General features: G+C 39.3%; 1 protein-coding gene across 3 annotated transcripts in view; it reads right to left on the bottom strand.

Annotated features, from left to right (window-relative positions):
• BMP2K (BMP2 inducible kinase) overlaps window positions 1–10,960 on the bottom strand; it is a 113,215-nt gene extending 102,255 nt beyond the window's left edge. For 2 of the 3 annotated variants that reach the window (XM_039845537.1, XM_039845538.1), the window contains exon 1: window positions 10,643–10,960. In XM_039845537.1, the coding sequence (XP_039701471.1) occupies window positions 10,643–10,826 (184 nt within the window). In that variant the 5' untranslated portion in view covers window positions 10,827–10,960. The other variant, XM_039845539.1, reaches the window with a different exon arrangement.
• Window positions 10,961–15,148: the final 4,188 nt, after the last annotated feature.

The following is a 15,148-nucleotide window of genomic DNA, read 5'->3' as shown; positions in this document are numbered from 1 at the left end:
CACCCACAACCCCCATCCCTATATTTAGATTTCTAAAAGGCAAATATCAATAGAATGGACCTCACAATATCCATAGTGGCCCACCATAACTTTTTAAAATACATGTAGCCTTTATTAAGAAAGACAGCCACCACTCTAAGATGAGAACAAATTTATACTTTGAATCTATAAATAGGAGTTTCTCATGCTAAAAAAGCATGGGACATTAATTACATCCAATTTTGTATACTATGGATTCATTCGCATAGCACCTTGAAAACTTAATTCCAACATTCCTTATGGACAGGGTACTATTGGTAAAGTGCCATACACAAACACACTTTCCTTTAAATCCATGAATTTGCAAAATTTCTTAAGTCCCCACTTCAATGAGCTGAAGAAAATAAAATCAATAACAGCTAGTTTCACTTGGCTAAAAAAATATATAGATAGCAATTTGGACTGAGACCCTGAGAATTTCTCCTTTGGATTGTATTAACAATACTTTGCTAAAAGATGAAAAATTAACAAAGATTCAACAACCTAGTCAACTATTCACTGGGCTAGTTAGTAAATAAGAACATCTCTTTAGATCTACATTACAGCATACATCACCAGTTAACTATCTTACCAGCTTCAGTTATTGATCACTCATTAAAAGCCTACACATAGCTACATTTCCAATATTGTTATTTTCTTAAGATTAGGTACTGAGAGCACACACTTTAGACCTGTTCAGCTTGCTCTCCCTGTCCCACAGTAGTGACTTTCTTTAAACATGACATGAGTCAAGGAAACTCAGGCTAGAACATTTTTGAGAGTCATACCTATTAAAAAGAGCAATGCAGTACCTACAAAACAAAGATGTACTACCTCTGTAATCATAACAGAAATGAAACAGGCTAGAAATCAAAACATAATTCTGATAGTATTTTTTCATCCATTTTAGATAATACTGCACCTAAATTATTAGCAAATATCTGTTTGTTTAGTTTCTATAAACTAAACAAAACTTGAAAAACAGGGCCAACCTGCTCCTAATTATCAACTGAACAGCTGGATATGTCAAATATGGTTGCTATCCATTTGTTTCATAGTAAATTCTTACAGGATCTCTGACTGCTTTTCAATACTGAGTAACTACCATGAGTACAGCCTTGCAAGAGATAAAAGATGAGTATAAGCCAAATCTTAAAAGAGCCTTAATCTTGCAATAGAGGAAACCTTTTATTGGACATTTTACTAGAATAGAACAAAGCTGTATAAAATAAGTGCAATACGAGCAACAGTTGCTACATAGGACATCAAAGAAAGGCATAATTACACTCATTTGGTAGCTAACCGAGTTCCCTGGAAAAATGAAGATTGCAAGAGAGTAACTATTTTAAATGTATCCAGTAAAATCCAATTTCAACACAAGGGAAGCAGGTGTGTACATTCTAAGCAAATGTAACAACGTAAGAGGAAAAACAGGAATGAGAAAGCATGAGAGAAAGGCAGAAAATACCAAGTACATGAGCAGCAATACACACATATAGGGTTAGAATGAGAGATCAAGGCTGGAGAGATGGGCTGGGGTCACACTACAGAGGGCCTTGAACCCCAGTTGTATTTCACTTGGATAGGCAAATAAGAGGGTGACATGATCAGAGGTCCATTTCAGGAAGAATAACTGGCAGAAATACAAGAATTGATTTGGTGAGTAAAAAGTCTAACAGAACGGTCCACATGAGAATATAACTTTCTTGAGAGGTGTTAAGGACCCAAACTACAGCTGACAGCACTGGAAACAAAAAGTAATTAATTTTTCACACTTATCATGAGTAAACTTTCTATCCATAAATTCACTATTAACTCTTCTTCATATGTAGTTTCCAAAGAAAAACTTGAAAAACATTAAAGTTTCTTTACTTCCAGAAACCCTCCAAATTACAGATCTTACAAATGAGTCTCCTGAAGAACACAAATTATTGTGATAAAGATGGCATAGCCTTTGAAACTAAATAGTACTCTAAAAAGCCACACGATTTTATTTGAGCACCTATCAAAGGGTACCACATAAGCAACTTCTTAGGAACAGTGAGAATCCATTTTATAGATAGAATCAGAGAATACTAAAATGGAAAAAGATATTACAGATTCATCTTTATCCTCATTTTTTCTTGAGGAAACCAAGGTCAAAATGTCACAATGTGAGTTAGTGGCAGGACTAGGATTAGTAGTTGGCCCAACTTCAAGTTTGCCTTTTCTTTTAAAAGTTGCCTCCAAGAAGGCACCATTTCAAAGATTTAACAAAATGTTAAAAGAGGTAAACTAGTAGCAGTAACTGTTTCTTATTTTAAAACAATATCCATTGCAAATGCCTTTCTCAAGGTTACATCCCAAACTATGTCCTTAGTGTTACTGGAATTCTACAAAACCAGGACAAACCAAAAATTCCAAAAACAAAGTCTCTCTGTGGAAAGGCCTAATAACTGACAACCACTTTCCTGCCGAGACGTGAAACTGTTAGCAGAAATGTGCTAACTGATCTCATTTGCAAAGATGATACACAGAGAGAATCTCCAAATTAACTAAGTGCCCAACTATTTAAAACAGCTCAGTCATTAACCACTCAATTCCCAACTGAGTCCCCTAAAAATAGTAGTAGACTTGTGGGTAGATGAATGGTTCACTAGATGGATGCAGGATAAAACAAGGAATAAACAGTCTCAATCCCTTGCAGATGAATCTTTATGCAGCTTTGAAATTGCCATTCAGGACTCTCAATCAGAATTCCAAGTCAAACTTTTAATCATTTTGATAGACAGCAAATGTGTTCTAATATGTATATGTTCTACTTCAAGTTTTGATGAAAAAAAAAAAATGGGAGAGAAGGGGTAAAGAGAACCAAGATAATATACAAGATTAGTAAAGTACATTAAACAAGAAGGCCCAGAACAATGTAAGGATGAACATCAATTCTATCTTCTAATATGTTCCTTAAGGATGAACATCAATTCTACCTTCTAATATGTTCCTTAATATTAATAACATCAAGGACCTTTTCAAGTTTTCCCTTCTGGGACACCATGATGGAAAAATACAAAAAATACTAAATTATTTCCACAATTTTTTAAATAACCAAAGACAACTTTTCCAATCTGCTCAGCATGAGAATGTCAGTATTAATCAAAGCTGACTACAGCTAAAAGCTAAGAAATTTGACATGTTTGCAATTTACTGGAGATAAATGTATAATTTCCACTATATTTTTCTGAAACATTAAAAACTGGGAATTGTTTTTAGTGTTACTATCTTGTCATTGACTAAAACTGCCACCTCTAAGAAAAAAATATGTCAATGGACAATCAAAATTACATCCCAGGAGCTATCCCTACAATAATAATGTCACCGTTGGGGCTGATTGGAGTTTGGTGTCACCCCAAAGGAAGTGGGAGGAGGAAGAGGGATAACGACAGCGAAAACGTGTAGTTAGCATTTTCCTCGGTTCTTCTTCAAATGAGGAAGAATCACAGATCATTGAAATTTAAGTTTTATTAAAAGTATATTTTTAGAAAGACAAAGAATGCCCCAAAGAGGCACATGGTCCCAGCACTGTGACCAACACAAAGGGGCCAAAACGGCTACAAAAGGGCAAAAAAGGCCACAAAATGCCACCAAAAAGAGAACCCAGAAAGGCAAAAAGGAGAGTCCAGAAGGGCAAAAAGGGAAGGAAGCTCCGAAGGGCAGAAAGCCCGGAAAGGCAAAAAGGCCCAGAAGCAGGAATGTCTGCCTTATATTTGGGCCCTGATGGGTGGTTCCGAAGGCATTCCTAGCTGATTGGAAAACGAGGTCATTTTGATTGACACCTGAGTGCTGTAACTTTGACCACTGGGGTGTTCTTTGGGCAGTCTCTAAGCCAGCCCCTATTCCTTTGTTCTCCCTTGTCGCTCATGTCTGACTAGCTACCTAACAATAACATAAACAACCCAAAAGAGAAGCATGTAATGTGTCTATGTAATGTCCTTTGCTGCAAATTACTTTCATTTTATTGTGAAAGTACATGCTGCTATCAAATCAAAATTCTACATAACTGATTGTAACTTAAAAATTATCTATGGCTCTATGCCATATAATAGTTATCAATTAAGCGATTCAGTTTTTTTACAAATATAAATGTGATATTTAATTCAGGATAAATGTAATAGCTACTCTAAAAGCAAGTTGCTATAATTCCAGAATCAGATTTTACTCAAAGCTTATAACCAAATCTGAACCTAAAACTGACCCGTTATTACTGAGATTTGGCATTGTCTGTTAGGTACTATTAGGTATTGTCACACACTATCTTGTTAGTATCACACATTATCTATTAATCTTCATAACAGATATTAACTGCATGTTATTGAATTCAACAACTAAAGAAACTATTGGACAAAGAACCGAGGATTTGAAGATAAATAAGACCCTGCCCTAAAAAAGTTCACCATCCAAAGGGCTCTCAAAATTAACTCTAGAAAATAAAACAATTTCATAATTGCATGTAACAATACTTTCTTCCTTTAACTCGAACACCTTTGCTAAATCAAAAAAAAATATGTTAACAGAGAAAGATGACTATAAAAGGGTATCTAGGTTATTCTTTGCTGTTTCAAGGAGGCTAACTGAAATGACACTTTGCTTTCAACAAACTTTGTCTTCACCAAATTCAGAGTCTCCTGGCCTAAGCAGAAGACCTTCAATAGGACCAGAACCAAAAAGCCTTCCATTGGTGCTTTTCAATTTGCAAATTAGGTCTTAAATTCTATTGAAGAACTCCATCTACTCAAAAAAAAAAAAAAGCAAAAAATCATTTCTTTTGAAAAGTATTTGAATGTCCATGATATAGAGCAAGGCAATTTGTGTGATACAACAGCAACTAGTATAGAATCCTTCTAGCCTCAAGAATTTTACCATCTGCTAGGGGAGATGAAACGAACAATAATTAACCACCTTAGTATTACCAAGTGCTTACGAGATTGTATCTCAAGACAAAGATTAAATGTGATAAGGAGGAAAAAAAGCAAATAGCTACAAATGTCCACAGGAAGAAAGGAGTGATCATAACCAGCAGTTAGAAAGCTAGGATTACAGAGGCAGAGTGATAGGCAATTACAAGATTCAGTCAGGGAATAACAGGGAATAGAGCACATTGTGGCTGGAGCACAGTATTATTTAGAAATAACCATAGGGAAGATTTAAAAGGTAAGTTAAGAACTGAGCAAGGACAATTGTAAATGCCTGGTCAAAAAAAAATGTGATCAAGATAACTTCCTCAGTGACACACAATTGCTGACCCCCACCAATTCTTGAAATACTCTCAAGTTTCAAGGCATCAGATTCTCCCAGTATTCCTCATACCTCTCTGGCAGCTCCTTTTCCGTCTTCATTGCCTATTCTAAATCATTGTTTCTCAAAGTGCGGTTTCTGGACCAGCAGTATCAGCATCAGTGAGGAAGTTCAAAGAAATGCAAATTATGGATCCCACCCAGACATGAAGAATCAAGCTTTGGAGGTCAGGCTCAGCAATCTGTGGTTTACCAAGCCCTCTAAAGGACTCTGATGACTAATGGTAAGACCAATGTTCTACAGGAGTCCTTCAGTGAGAGCCTTCCCTTCTCATGCTTCACTCTCTCCCAACATCCATTCTCTTCCAGGGCTTTAATTTAAACAGCCAAAAGCTCACTAATCAGAAGTACCTGTCTGTAAACCCAGACACCTTTGCTGAGTACAGACCATATACTCAACTTCCTACTTGATATATACCTCCCAAATAGCTCAACTAAACATGTCTGAAACTACTGGATTCCTCCCAAAACCCAAAACTCTATTCCTTCTCTACACTTCCCCATCTCAGCAAATGGTACCACCATCCAAGAGTAGCATAAGCAAGTCATTATTCACACTTCCTAAAACATCCCCATCCAATCACATCTTCCCGTTCAAGCATTATAACATTCGTCTCCAACCCTGCTACCACCATCTTAACTAATCATCTATTTGTACACCCCCAGTCTCTACGTAGCAATCACCATGATCTTGTGAAAATACAAATCAGAGCATGTCGCTATCCTAATTTAAATCTTTCAGTACCTTCCTATTGCATTTTAAATTAAATCTATAACTCTCAATATGGCATTCTAAGACCTGAGTCCTTCTCTTCAACATCAATTTGGGTCTTCCTTCCCTGTAATTCATTTACTATAGTCCACAGCTCAGGAAATATTTCAGTTCCTGAAACTCTTCCCCACATAGAGTCTTTTTTCTTCATGACATACTCTACACCACCTCCACCTTCACACTTCTGCCTTTACCTAACTTTTCTCATACTTCAGATTTCTGCTAAAATATTTTTATAAGGCTCTCTTTATCCTCTAATACAAATTAAATCAGTTTTTCTCTCATAAAACCCTGTACTTTTTTCTTGTGTAATTATCCAAATTGTTAACTACATTAATTTGATTTTTGTTGGTTTATTATTTATCTTCCACACTAGATTGTAGGTTCCATAAGGCCAAAGAAATAGGTTTTGTTTTCCAGTATATAAATAGCACCTAGTACAGAGCATGTCACTAAAAAGCATTTAATAAACAGTTATGGAGTAGTAAATTGTCGATATTTTTGTTAAGTCTTCCCTTTCTTCTGCTTTCTCTGTCCTCTCTTGGGAACTTTAACTTACAAGCTACTAGATGGCCACAGATGATTTCTGTAAATGAGATAGTATACCTAAATCCATCATTTTCCTACTGATTTATATGGCAAAATCAGATATCCTTTACTACCTTCCTCTAAAATTAACAACAAGAACTGATTAACAGCCTAAATTCACTCATCCTAATCTAAGTAGTTAACTCTGAGAGAGCTATTGAGCCACTTTTACAGAACTCTGTAGTAAATTCCTGGCCTCCAATTACTGACACTGCCACCAGCCCCCATGACCATGTGAGAAAGTCTTACTCATTCAATCACATCCGAAATATCATTCCCATCCAGCCCCCATAACCTCATGATTAGATTATCTTGACAAATTATGGACAGTATCCTAGTCTCTACCCATTTAAGTCTACTTTGTACCAAAGACATTTAGGAAAAACTGTTCCCTACTTGAAAACCAACCTCTTTCCATTATCAATCAATATTATATTTCTCTGAGTAGTATTGAAAGCTTATGGAGGCATGTGATCAAAAAGCCAGTCCTATGTTTTAATAAAAATTTGAAAAGTTACATTGAATTATATGTGCTTCACAAGTTGACACAGTTCCAAGCTAAATTTTATGTCTCTACCTCATTTCTACAGCCCAACGTAGAATTTGGTTACCATGCACTCTTCAACTAAACTGTTCTTCAGAAAAAATATGAAAATGCACCACTATGCTATCAATCCTCTAAACTCAGGGCAGGAACTAAAAAGGTGCACATTGTCAGCATTTTCAAACATGTATGTACTTAATTTGAAAGTGATTACGATACAAAGCATATTTCAGAGAGAAAACTACTTCAACAGTTTAGCTATAACATATAACATAAGTATTCGTACACCTGAGCATATTTAATTAAATATATATATATAATATATATGTATGCGCAGTATGTATACACAAATACACAAACATACAGTTTATTCTCATTATTTGGAGAGTCCATATCTGTAAATTAGCCTACTTGCTAAAATGTATTTGTATCCCCTAAATCAATACCCCTAAATCAATACAATGGCACTTTCACAGTCACTTACACACATGCTCATAGTGGTGAAAAGTTTGAGAAGGCCAGCTAAAGTCAAGAAGGTGATGCTGTGTCTTCTGGTTTCAGCTCCACACTATAAACAAGCACCCTTTTCAAGGTCTATTTACTGTTATGTTTTTTTCCTTTTTAGTTTTTGTTCTTTTTATTGGTAATTTTACTTTTAAATGGCCCCCCAAGCATAGTATCAAAGTGTTGTCTAGTGTTCCTAAGCACAAGAAGGCTGTGATGCCCCTTCACAGAGAAAATATATGTATTAGAACAACTTTGTTTAGGCATGAGTTACAGTGATGTTGGCCATGAGTTCAATGTTAATGAGTCAATATAGATACTGAATAAGGTGTCTTTAAACAGAAACACACACAAAACAAGGTAATATAGTGATTCGTTGACCAAAATGTTGTGAACAAAGGCTTGCAGTACCTTAACCCTGTATTTCCCCTTGTAGCAATGGTTCAGTATTCGCGAATTCACTGTTTATGATGACTTTATAAACCATAAATATTGAGAATAATGAGAATAAAATATATGTGTGTATGTACATATATACATATACAGTAAGAGACAGAGAGCACCAAATTTTATGAAAACTCAAGACACTGCAGAGGTCATTCTGAGCAATATACCTTGTTTGCAGTAATATAGCAAAAAACACCTCAGGGCATAGCATCTACAGGCTCTTGGCCCGTTTAAACAACACTGACTTAAAGCAAAAAATGTAAAATCTACCAAGTTTCTACCAACTTTGTTTTTTGGTCTCTGCTTCTACTCCTTTTGCCACTCAATGGTATGCCTCTCCTCAATTCAAGTACTCTAAACTCTAATGCCTTTTCAGAAATACTTGCCCTAATCTTATAATCAGGCAAATGTATGTGTCAATAATTGAATGGTCATTCTTGAATGTGAACCAGATTTGTGCTTAAACATTTTGTTTAAATTTTGGCATTATTTATTTGGAAAGAAACGAGGATATCTGAAATAAGAATAAATTGTCAGAATCGAAAGGTAAATTGAATATAGATAATTTCCGTTGTGTGTATGCTGAAGAGAGAAGAAACACACAAGGGAAGAAGGCCTAGGCCTCAGCATCCCTTCCAGGGAAAACCGAAAGCCTAGTCTCAGGAGCTGGGGTGTTGGGTAGGGGAAGTTCCATCTTCCAAAAGGGTATCTTCAACTCTTGCTTCATCCTGGCACTTGATAACTAATTTTTCCCAAGAGAAAGGACGAATGTATGACATAAATCAGTGGAAATCGCTAACAGTGACATTAGTGCTTTAAAATATTTTACTTTTTAGTGGTTGAGTGACACTCTCCTTTTGAAATTATTTTTAATTTCATTTTCCAAAATTATTTATTTTTTATTGAAAATGACTTGGTTAGGGTAATGATAGGATATGCTTAGAGCAGTGACAAAAGCTACAAATCCAAAGTCTAGCTTGATGAAATGCCGTTGTTTTCTTTCTAGTAAATAAAAGACCCACCTGCGATTTAGTGAAATTAAGTGAGTGAACTACTGCTCAAGCCACACTTCAATTAGTTACTAAATTCAAAGACAAAAAACATAGCATGCATGCTAATAGCCATGTCTTCTTAAACCTATGTATGACTCAATCTAAACACTTAAAATTCACCTATAATAATGAGCTAGGAAATTTTACAGCATAGTAGTAAATCAATCTATCAAGACCAATCATCATATATTCATTCTTTTGAAAAGTTAAGGATCTTCCACCTCTCCAGCTAGGCTCATTATTAGGGGCAATGGTTTGTAAAACAATGATATCCATCCCTAATTCAAGATTTCTTTCCCTTGAGAATATTTTAGACAAAAACCTTCAGATTCTCCTCTTGCACTGATTTGCTATTGTTTACAGCATTTCAAAAAACACAAGTGGAATCTCAGTCTACTGTCTTCACACCATACCAACATCTTTCAGAAAACCAAAACTACTCTCTCCAATTTCTTCTCTTCACCTTGAAACTTAAAAGGCCCACTTACCAAAAAAAAAAAATCCCATTAATTTTAAAAAGTATTTTTGTAATATAATTCTGCAATTAAAAACCCAAAGGTCAATGAAGCGTATAATAAAGAGAAAGTATTTTCTACAAGCCAATTAAACAAGAAATACAATACTAAAGTGTAGAATCTTTTTTTTAATTGGAGTAAACTTTTTTGAAAGCCGACTTGCAACTGCTGCCATAGCCAGGTAAAGATAATGACCGAACGCAAAACCTCTCAAGTGAAAGTTAACCTGCTTTCGTATCACCTCAAAGGGTATGAATAGCACCTTGCCTAATAGGTAAGATCCTACAAAACAAATGGACTTCAAGTTTACCTGCTCTCCCAAAGCCACTTAACTGAAATTCGGCCAAATTATCATCTCCAACACGCGCACACACAGAAACATATAGTTTTTCACCTGATGACTGAGGAGGAGCAAAATCAAGTTCAACACCAGGGGTGCAGAGTCCTGTGCCCTGCGCCGCGAGTGGAGATTTGGATGAAGAGGCCAACGCATGACACTCGCCTGAGCCACAACTGGCAAAGCAGAATCTCAATCCTGCTTGATTCTTTAATGAGTCACTGGCCCAATCATAACCCAACATCACGCACTAGGACGTTTTCAACTTATCGCCTTGCGTCAAGGTCTAAAATGGCTTAAACTCTTAAAAAGAGGGCTGTGTAGTGGTCAGAACTGCCACCGGCGAGAAAAGCCGGATTCGGAGCGGAAGCCCGAGCTACTCCTTAAAAGCCCCCGCTGGCCCAGCAGAGGAGACAGAAGAGGGAAGAAGTAAGCCGAGAGCGCCAGGAGAGAAGCGCGCGCGGACCCGGAGAAGCCACCGCCACACCCCAGCCCTCCCTCACCTGCCTGCCCGAGCCTCCCCCGGCGTCCGTACCTTCGGCCAGCGACTCCTCCAGGGTGACCTGGTAGCGGCCGACCGCGAACACCCGGACCCCTACGGACGAGCTACCGGAGCCAGAGCTGGCCCCGGCTCCGCCGGCCCCGCCACCCGCCGCTCCGCCGCCGCCGCCGCCGCCGCCGCCGCCCTCCGACTTGGGCATTCGAGAGAACTTCTTCATGGTCCCGCCGGAGCGCAGGAGGGCGCGGGACGCGCGCAAGGGCGAGCAAGAAGACGGGTCTCCGGCCCTGCGCGCAGCGGTGCGTCCGCGAGGGGTCGCCGCCCCTCGCCCGTGCAAGCGTCCGTGTGCGCCGCGGCCCGCCGAGCCTCACATTCCGCGCGCCCACAGCGCACTGCCCGCGGCCCGCCGCCCGCTCCGCCACTCAGCTGCAGCTGCCCGGCTCCCGCAGAGGGCGGTGGGGAGGGCGGGGACGGGGCGGGGCGCAAGGGGGCGGGACCTAGTGAAGGGGCCACACCGCCGCCTCCGCCACTGTCCCAGGCGCCCCCGCCTCCCGAAAGGCCGGAGCGCGGGCCCAGGAGGAGGGTCCGAGGGAGGGAGATGAGGAAGGGGCGGGGCGGGCCGGCCGGCCCCTCCGGGCAGTGGGCTGGACCTCTCCGGCCGCACGCCCTTAGGACCTCAGCCCGCTGCGCCGCCCCCACCCGAGGCGCACTCGCGCCGCCAGCCACTCGCGGCCGTTGGCGGCGGGGCGCCGTTGCCAACCGCTCACTGAAGCTGGGGGCCCGCGCAGGCGCGCTGCCCGCGCCGCCGGAAGTGACGCTTCCGGCTCTTGTCACGTGGAGGGAGGCGGGGAGGGGGTTGTGGAGGTTGAGGACGAGGGTGCGGCCTGGGGTGCTGGGTCTGGGGTCCCGGCCAAGATGGTTCAGGCCAGGCCTGTGGAGCCCAGGCTTCGAACATGGAGGTGGCCCAGGGACCGGTTCCCGCGTTGGCTACGCTGCGGGAGTCTGTCATCTCCGCCAGGAGTTTGTCACTCAGTGGGCTAAAAATTGCCGTCAACAACTTTACCCCCGCTAAGGAACTCCTCGCTGCATCTGTAAGCCAGTTTTCCAGACCTTCTCCCCTGAGAACCGTCTTCCGCTCGCCCACCCTGAGCGTGGGAGGTGGGAGCAGCACGGAACTAGAGCGGATTCCAGTAACCGACTTCTAAAGCCACTGTGTCGCACTCTAACAGACGCTTGTGCTGGGAAGCGTTTTGCGGTTTATGAGGAGTACTTTCAGAATCGCATGTGTGCTGTGCAACAGTCGTATGAAATATTCAGGGCAGGTATTAAGTCAGTTTATAGACTATCACTTTTGACCAAGAATGCTTAACGGACTTGCCCAAGGTCATGCAGCTAGCTGGCTTGTGGTAGAGCTTGGGCTACGAGGTCCATCCTTCCACACTTAGTTCCCTATTTTGGGCCATTCTGACAAAAGGTTAGGGTCAGATCTTTGCAAAATGGGAGATTTAGGGCTGTTTGGAAGCACACCAGCTATTGGGATCCCCTCTCACTTCTTTAATAAAGAGATCTGCCCTTTAAAAAAAAAAAAGAAAACCGTTGCGTCCTTTTCATAAGCTGCGGAAATCAATGTCTGCAGGGTGATGAAGGTTAAATGAACAAGGGCGTAAGACATACCGGGGGGGTAAGGAATGGCAAATTGTAGAACATGTGTAAAGTGCAGCGAATTCTCAGCTCCAGCCTGTTTTCCTCCACCCCCCCCACCCCCACCCCTCGCCTCCATGAATGAATACAGGACCCCTGTGGCCAGAGATTCTAGTTCCTTAAACCAGAAATCAGGAATTTTTCTAAAATGGCATTTCTTAAATTTTCAGAGGGTAGGCCAAATGAATTGTGCCTACAGGAGTTCAGTATGCACCTTCCATGAAAGTGGATTGTTGTGGTTCTATCCCCACCCTCATTTCTTTATCCAACTTTTTAATGAGATACAGGCAGAAACATTAGGCAATGTGCTTAGGCAAAAGACTTTGAGTCTAAATATCTTCCATTCTTTCCTTCCCTCTGCTATTTGAAGGGCAGCTATTTATGCCAACACCAAAACAGTGCTCTGGATTTAGGCATTTTTGCTACATAACCCGCTAAGCTAAAATTCATCAGGAGATCTGACCTTTAAAGTACATTCCAGCTCAACAGAAGATTGTGTGTCAGATGATTGATGTGGTGTGACAATTGGGGATTTCCATTTAGAAATAAGCTGGCCCTTTTCCTTACTGTGGGGATTCACTGTGGAGTCTCATTCCTACATTTGAATTACATTTTTCAAGCAGAATACTGGAGAAATTTAGTCATTTCATACAATTCAAACCTGGACTCAGCTTAACATGCAAAGTTTGAGCGTCATACAACTTCACCTGATTACAAGAATAAAAGTCTCCTATGATTAGTTTGGGAGCCAATTTACCACAACCACTGTGGTAAAGAAAATCACTTCTTTGTACTCACAGAACCTGACTTCTGACAGGGAAGTTGATAATTACTTTTAAGGCAGAGACCCCCATCCCTGTCACCAAAACTATAGGGAACACCAAATAATGCATTCTTTAGTTTCCTACCAAGCAAGAAATAAAATTTGAGTATCATTCGATCTTCACAGAATGTTAACTCCACAATACCCTATGACAGCTAATAACAAACATATTACAAATAAGAATATAAAAGCATTATATTACTAATAAGAATGCCAAGCATTTCCAAACACTTATACTACCAAGAGTTATTGATACTTACTGTCAGATTATATCCTTCTAGCAACTTTGTGAGTTAAGAATGAATATCCTTAAACCAATTTCTAAGTGGAAATTGAGACACTAAGGGCAGACTGTTAATCAGTAAAAATATATATAGAGAGAGAGAATTATAGTATTTTAGTTTTGCACTCATTATTACACCATGGTTGTGGAAGAACATCCAATTTGACATTCTGCTGGAATAAAATATCTAGAAAAAAATGTATGCATAATGTAAATTCTGACCATCTCAACTGGCATCGAGGCGACCCAAATATAGAATAGTTTAATAAAAGTAAAAGAAATAAGAAATACATTTCTATTTTCAAATGTTTATAGCTATAGTGCTATAAAATAGTTCTGAACTAGCCACATAATGAAATCTTTTTTTAAAAACAGATTGCTTCACTTTGCACGGTTTCATGTTACAGTATTCTGAAAAAGTCAACAGATCATTATATCTAAAGGGTTCTGAGATCCTTAAACAGGAGGGATTTTGCCAATGGAGGGAGGGCAGATTATTATTATATTGTCTTCTACAGGAAAACTATAACCCTTCTTGCTACTCTGACCCTCACCTATTTTGCACTGTTAGCTCTCAAAGACATAAAGTGAGAAAGACTGACAGACATAGATCAAATAAAATATGCTTATGCCAAAAGGCTTAGTCCAGTGCTGTAATTACCTTTATAAGTCATCACTTTCAATGCCTGATTAATCATTTTTCCTCACAAGTCAATGTTTTCCTTTGATGATGTGCCTTCAATTATTAGCTTCTTTATGTTTTACTATTAGCAATAATCATTCTCCTTGCCTAACATTATTACTTTATACCTAGTTAAATGCCCAAATATTTGCTTTCCTAAAAAGTAAGAGTCCTGAATTCCATTAAAAGAATACATGCCTCCATTATTAAAAGAAGTGGCTTTTTCTATCACTGATATTTAAATCCTATTAAAAAATATTCCACATTATCATTATATCTTGTAAAACTTTATATACATCTAAGAAAAGTCAATCTCATAGTGTAGTTTAAAATACCAAGCTGCTCACAAAATATTCTCAATAGAAAAAATTACTCATTTGGCATGAAATGCTTTTTTATGATAGTATTTTTTTCCTACTACTTGACTATATTTCTAAAGAAAGACTGCAAGAGGTAGACTACTTTATCACCAAGAGAGACACTTTGATTCCCCACACAGCTGAGTGAGTTCTACCAGGTATATGGCACCTCGGCCTCTTACTTCGTGGCAGTGATTTCTTCCTGCCTAAAGAAATTATTTGTCCTAAATTGGGGATTACAGACCTATTCCTGGATATGTTCCTGCCCTCCCTATTCTTGATAGCCTTTGCATTTCCTTCCTATGGCTGAGCTACTACCCTGTCCCCAGTTACATTTATATCAAACTTTAGCAGAGTTAAAATAAGAATTAATCCTTATTAGGCACTCGTGATGTACCAGTGCTATTCTTAAATGCATTACATGTATTAACTCAGTAAATCTTCATGAAAATACTATGAGATAGCATTTCACTTTATTATTCCTACTTTGCAGATGAAAACACTGATGCACAGAGATGTTAGATTACAAGTCATAAAAGTTTTATGACTTGTAACAAAGTTGAAAACCAGTAGCATTGCTTTATAGCTCATGGTCTTTACTAGACCATGCAGACTTTCCTTGAAAATATTCAATAAATTATACAATAGCTACAATCTGAGGTTTTAGGGTACCCTTCTATGCCCACTGTCCACA

The sequence above is a fragment of the Pteropus medius genome, unplaced genomic scaffold (genome assembly GCF_902729225.1).
Source record: "Pteropus medius unplaced genomic scaffold, Ma_sr-lr_union100, whole genome shotgun sequence".
Classification (NCBI taxonomy): domain Eukaryota; kingdom Metazoa; phylum Chordata; class Mammalia; order Chiroptera; family Pteropodidae; genus Pteropus; species Pteropus medius.
Note: the sequence above shows the minus strand (reverse complement) of the source record. Positions and strands in the feature narration are given on the sequence as shown.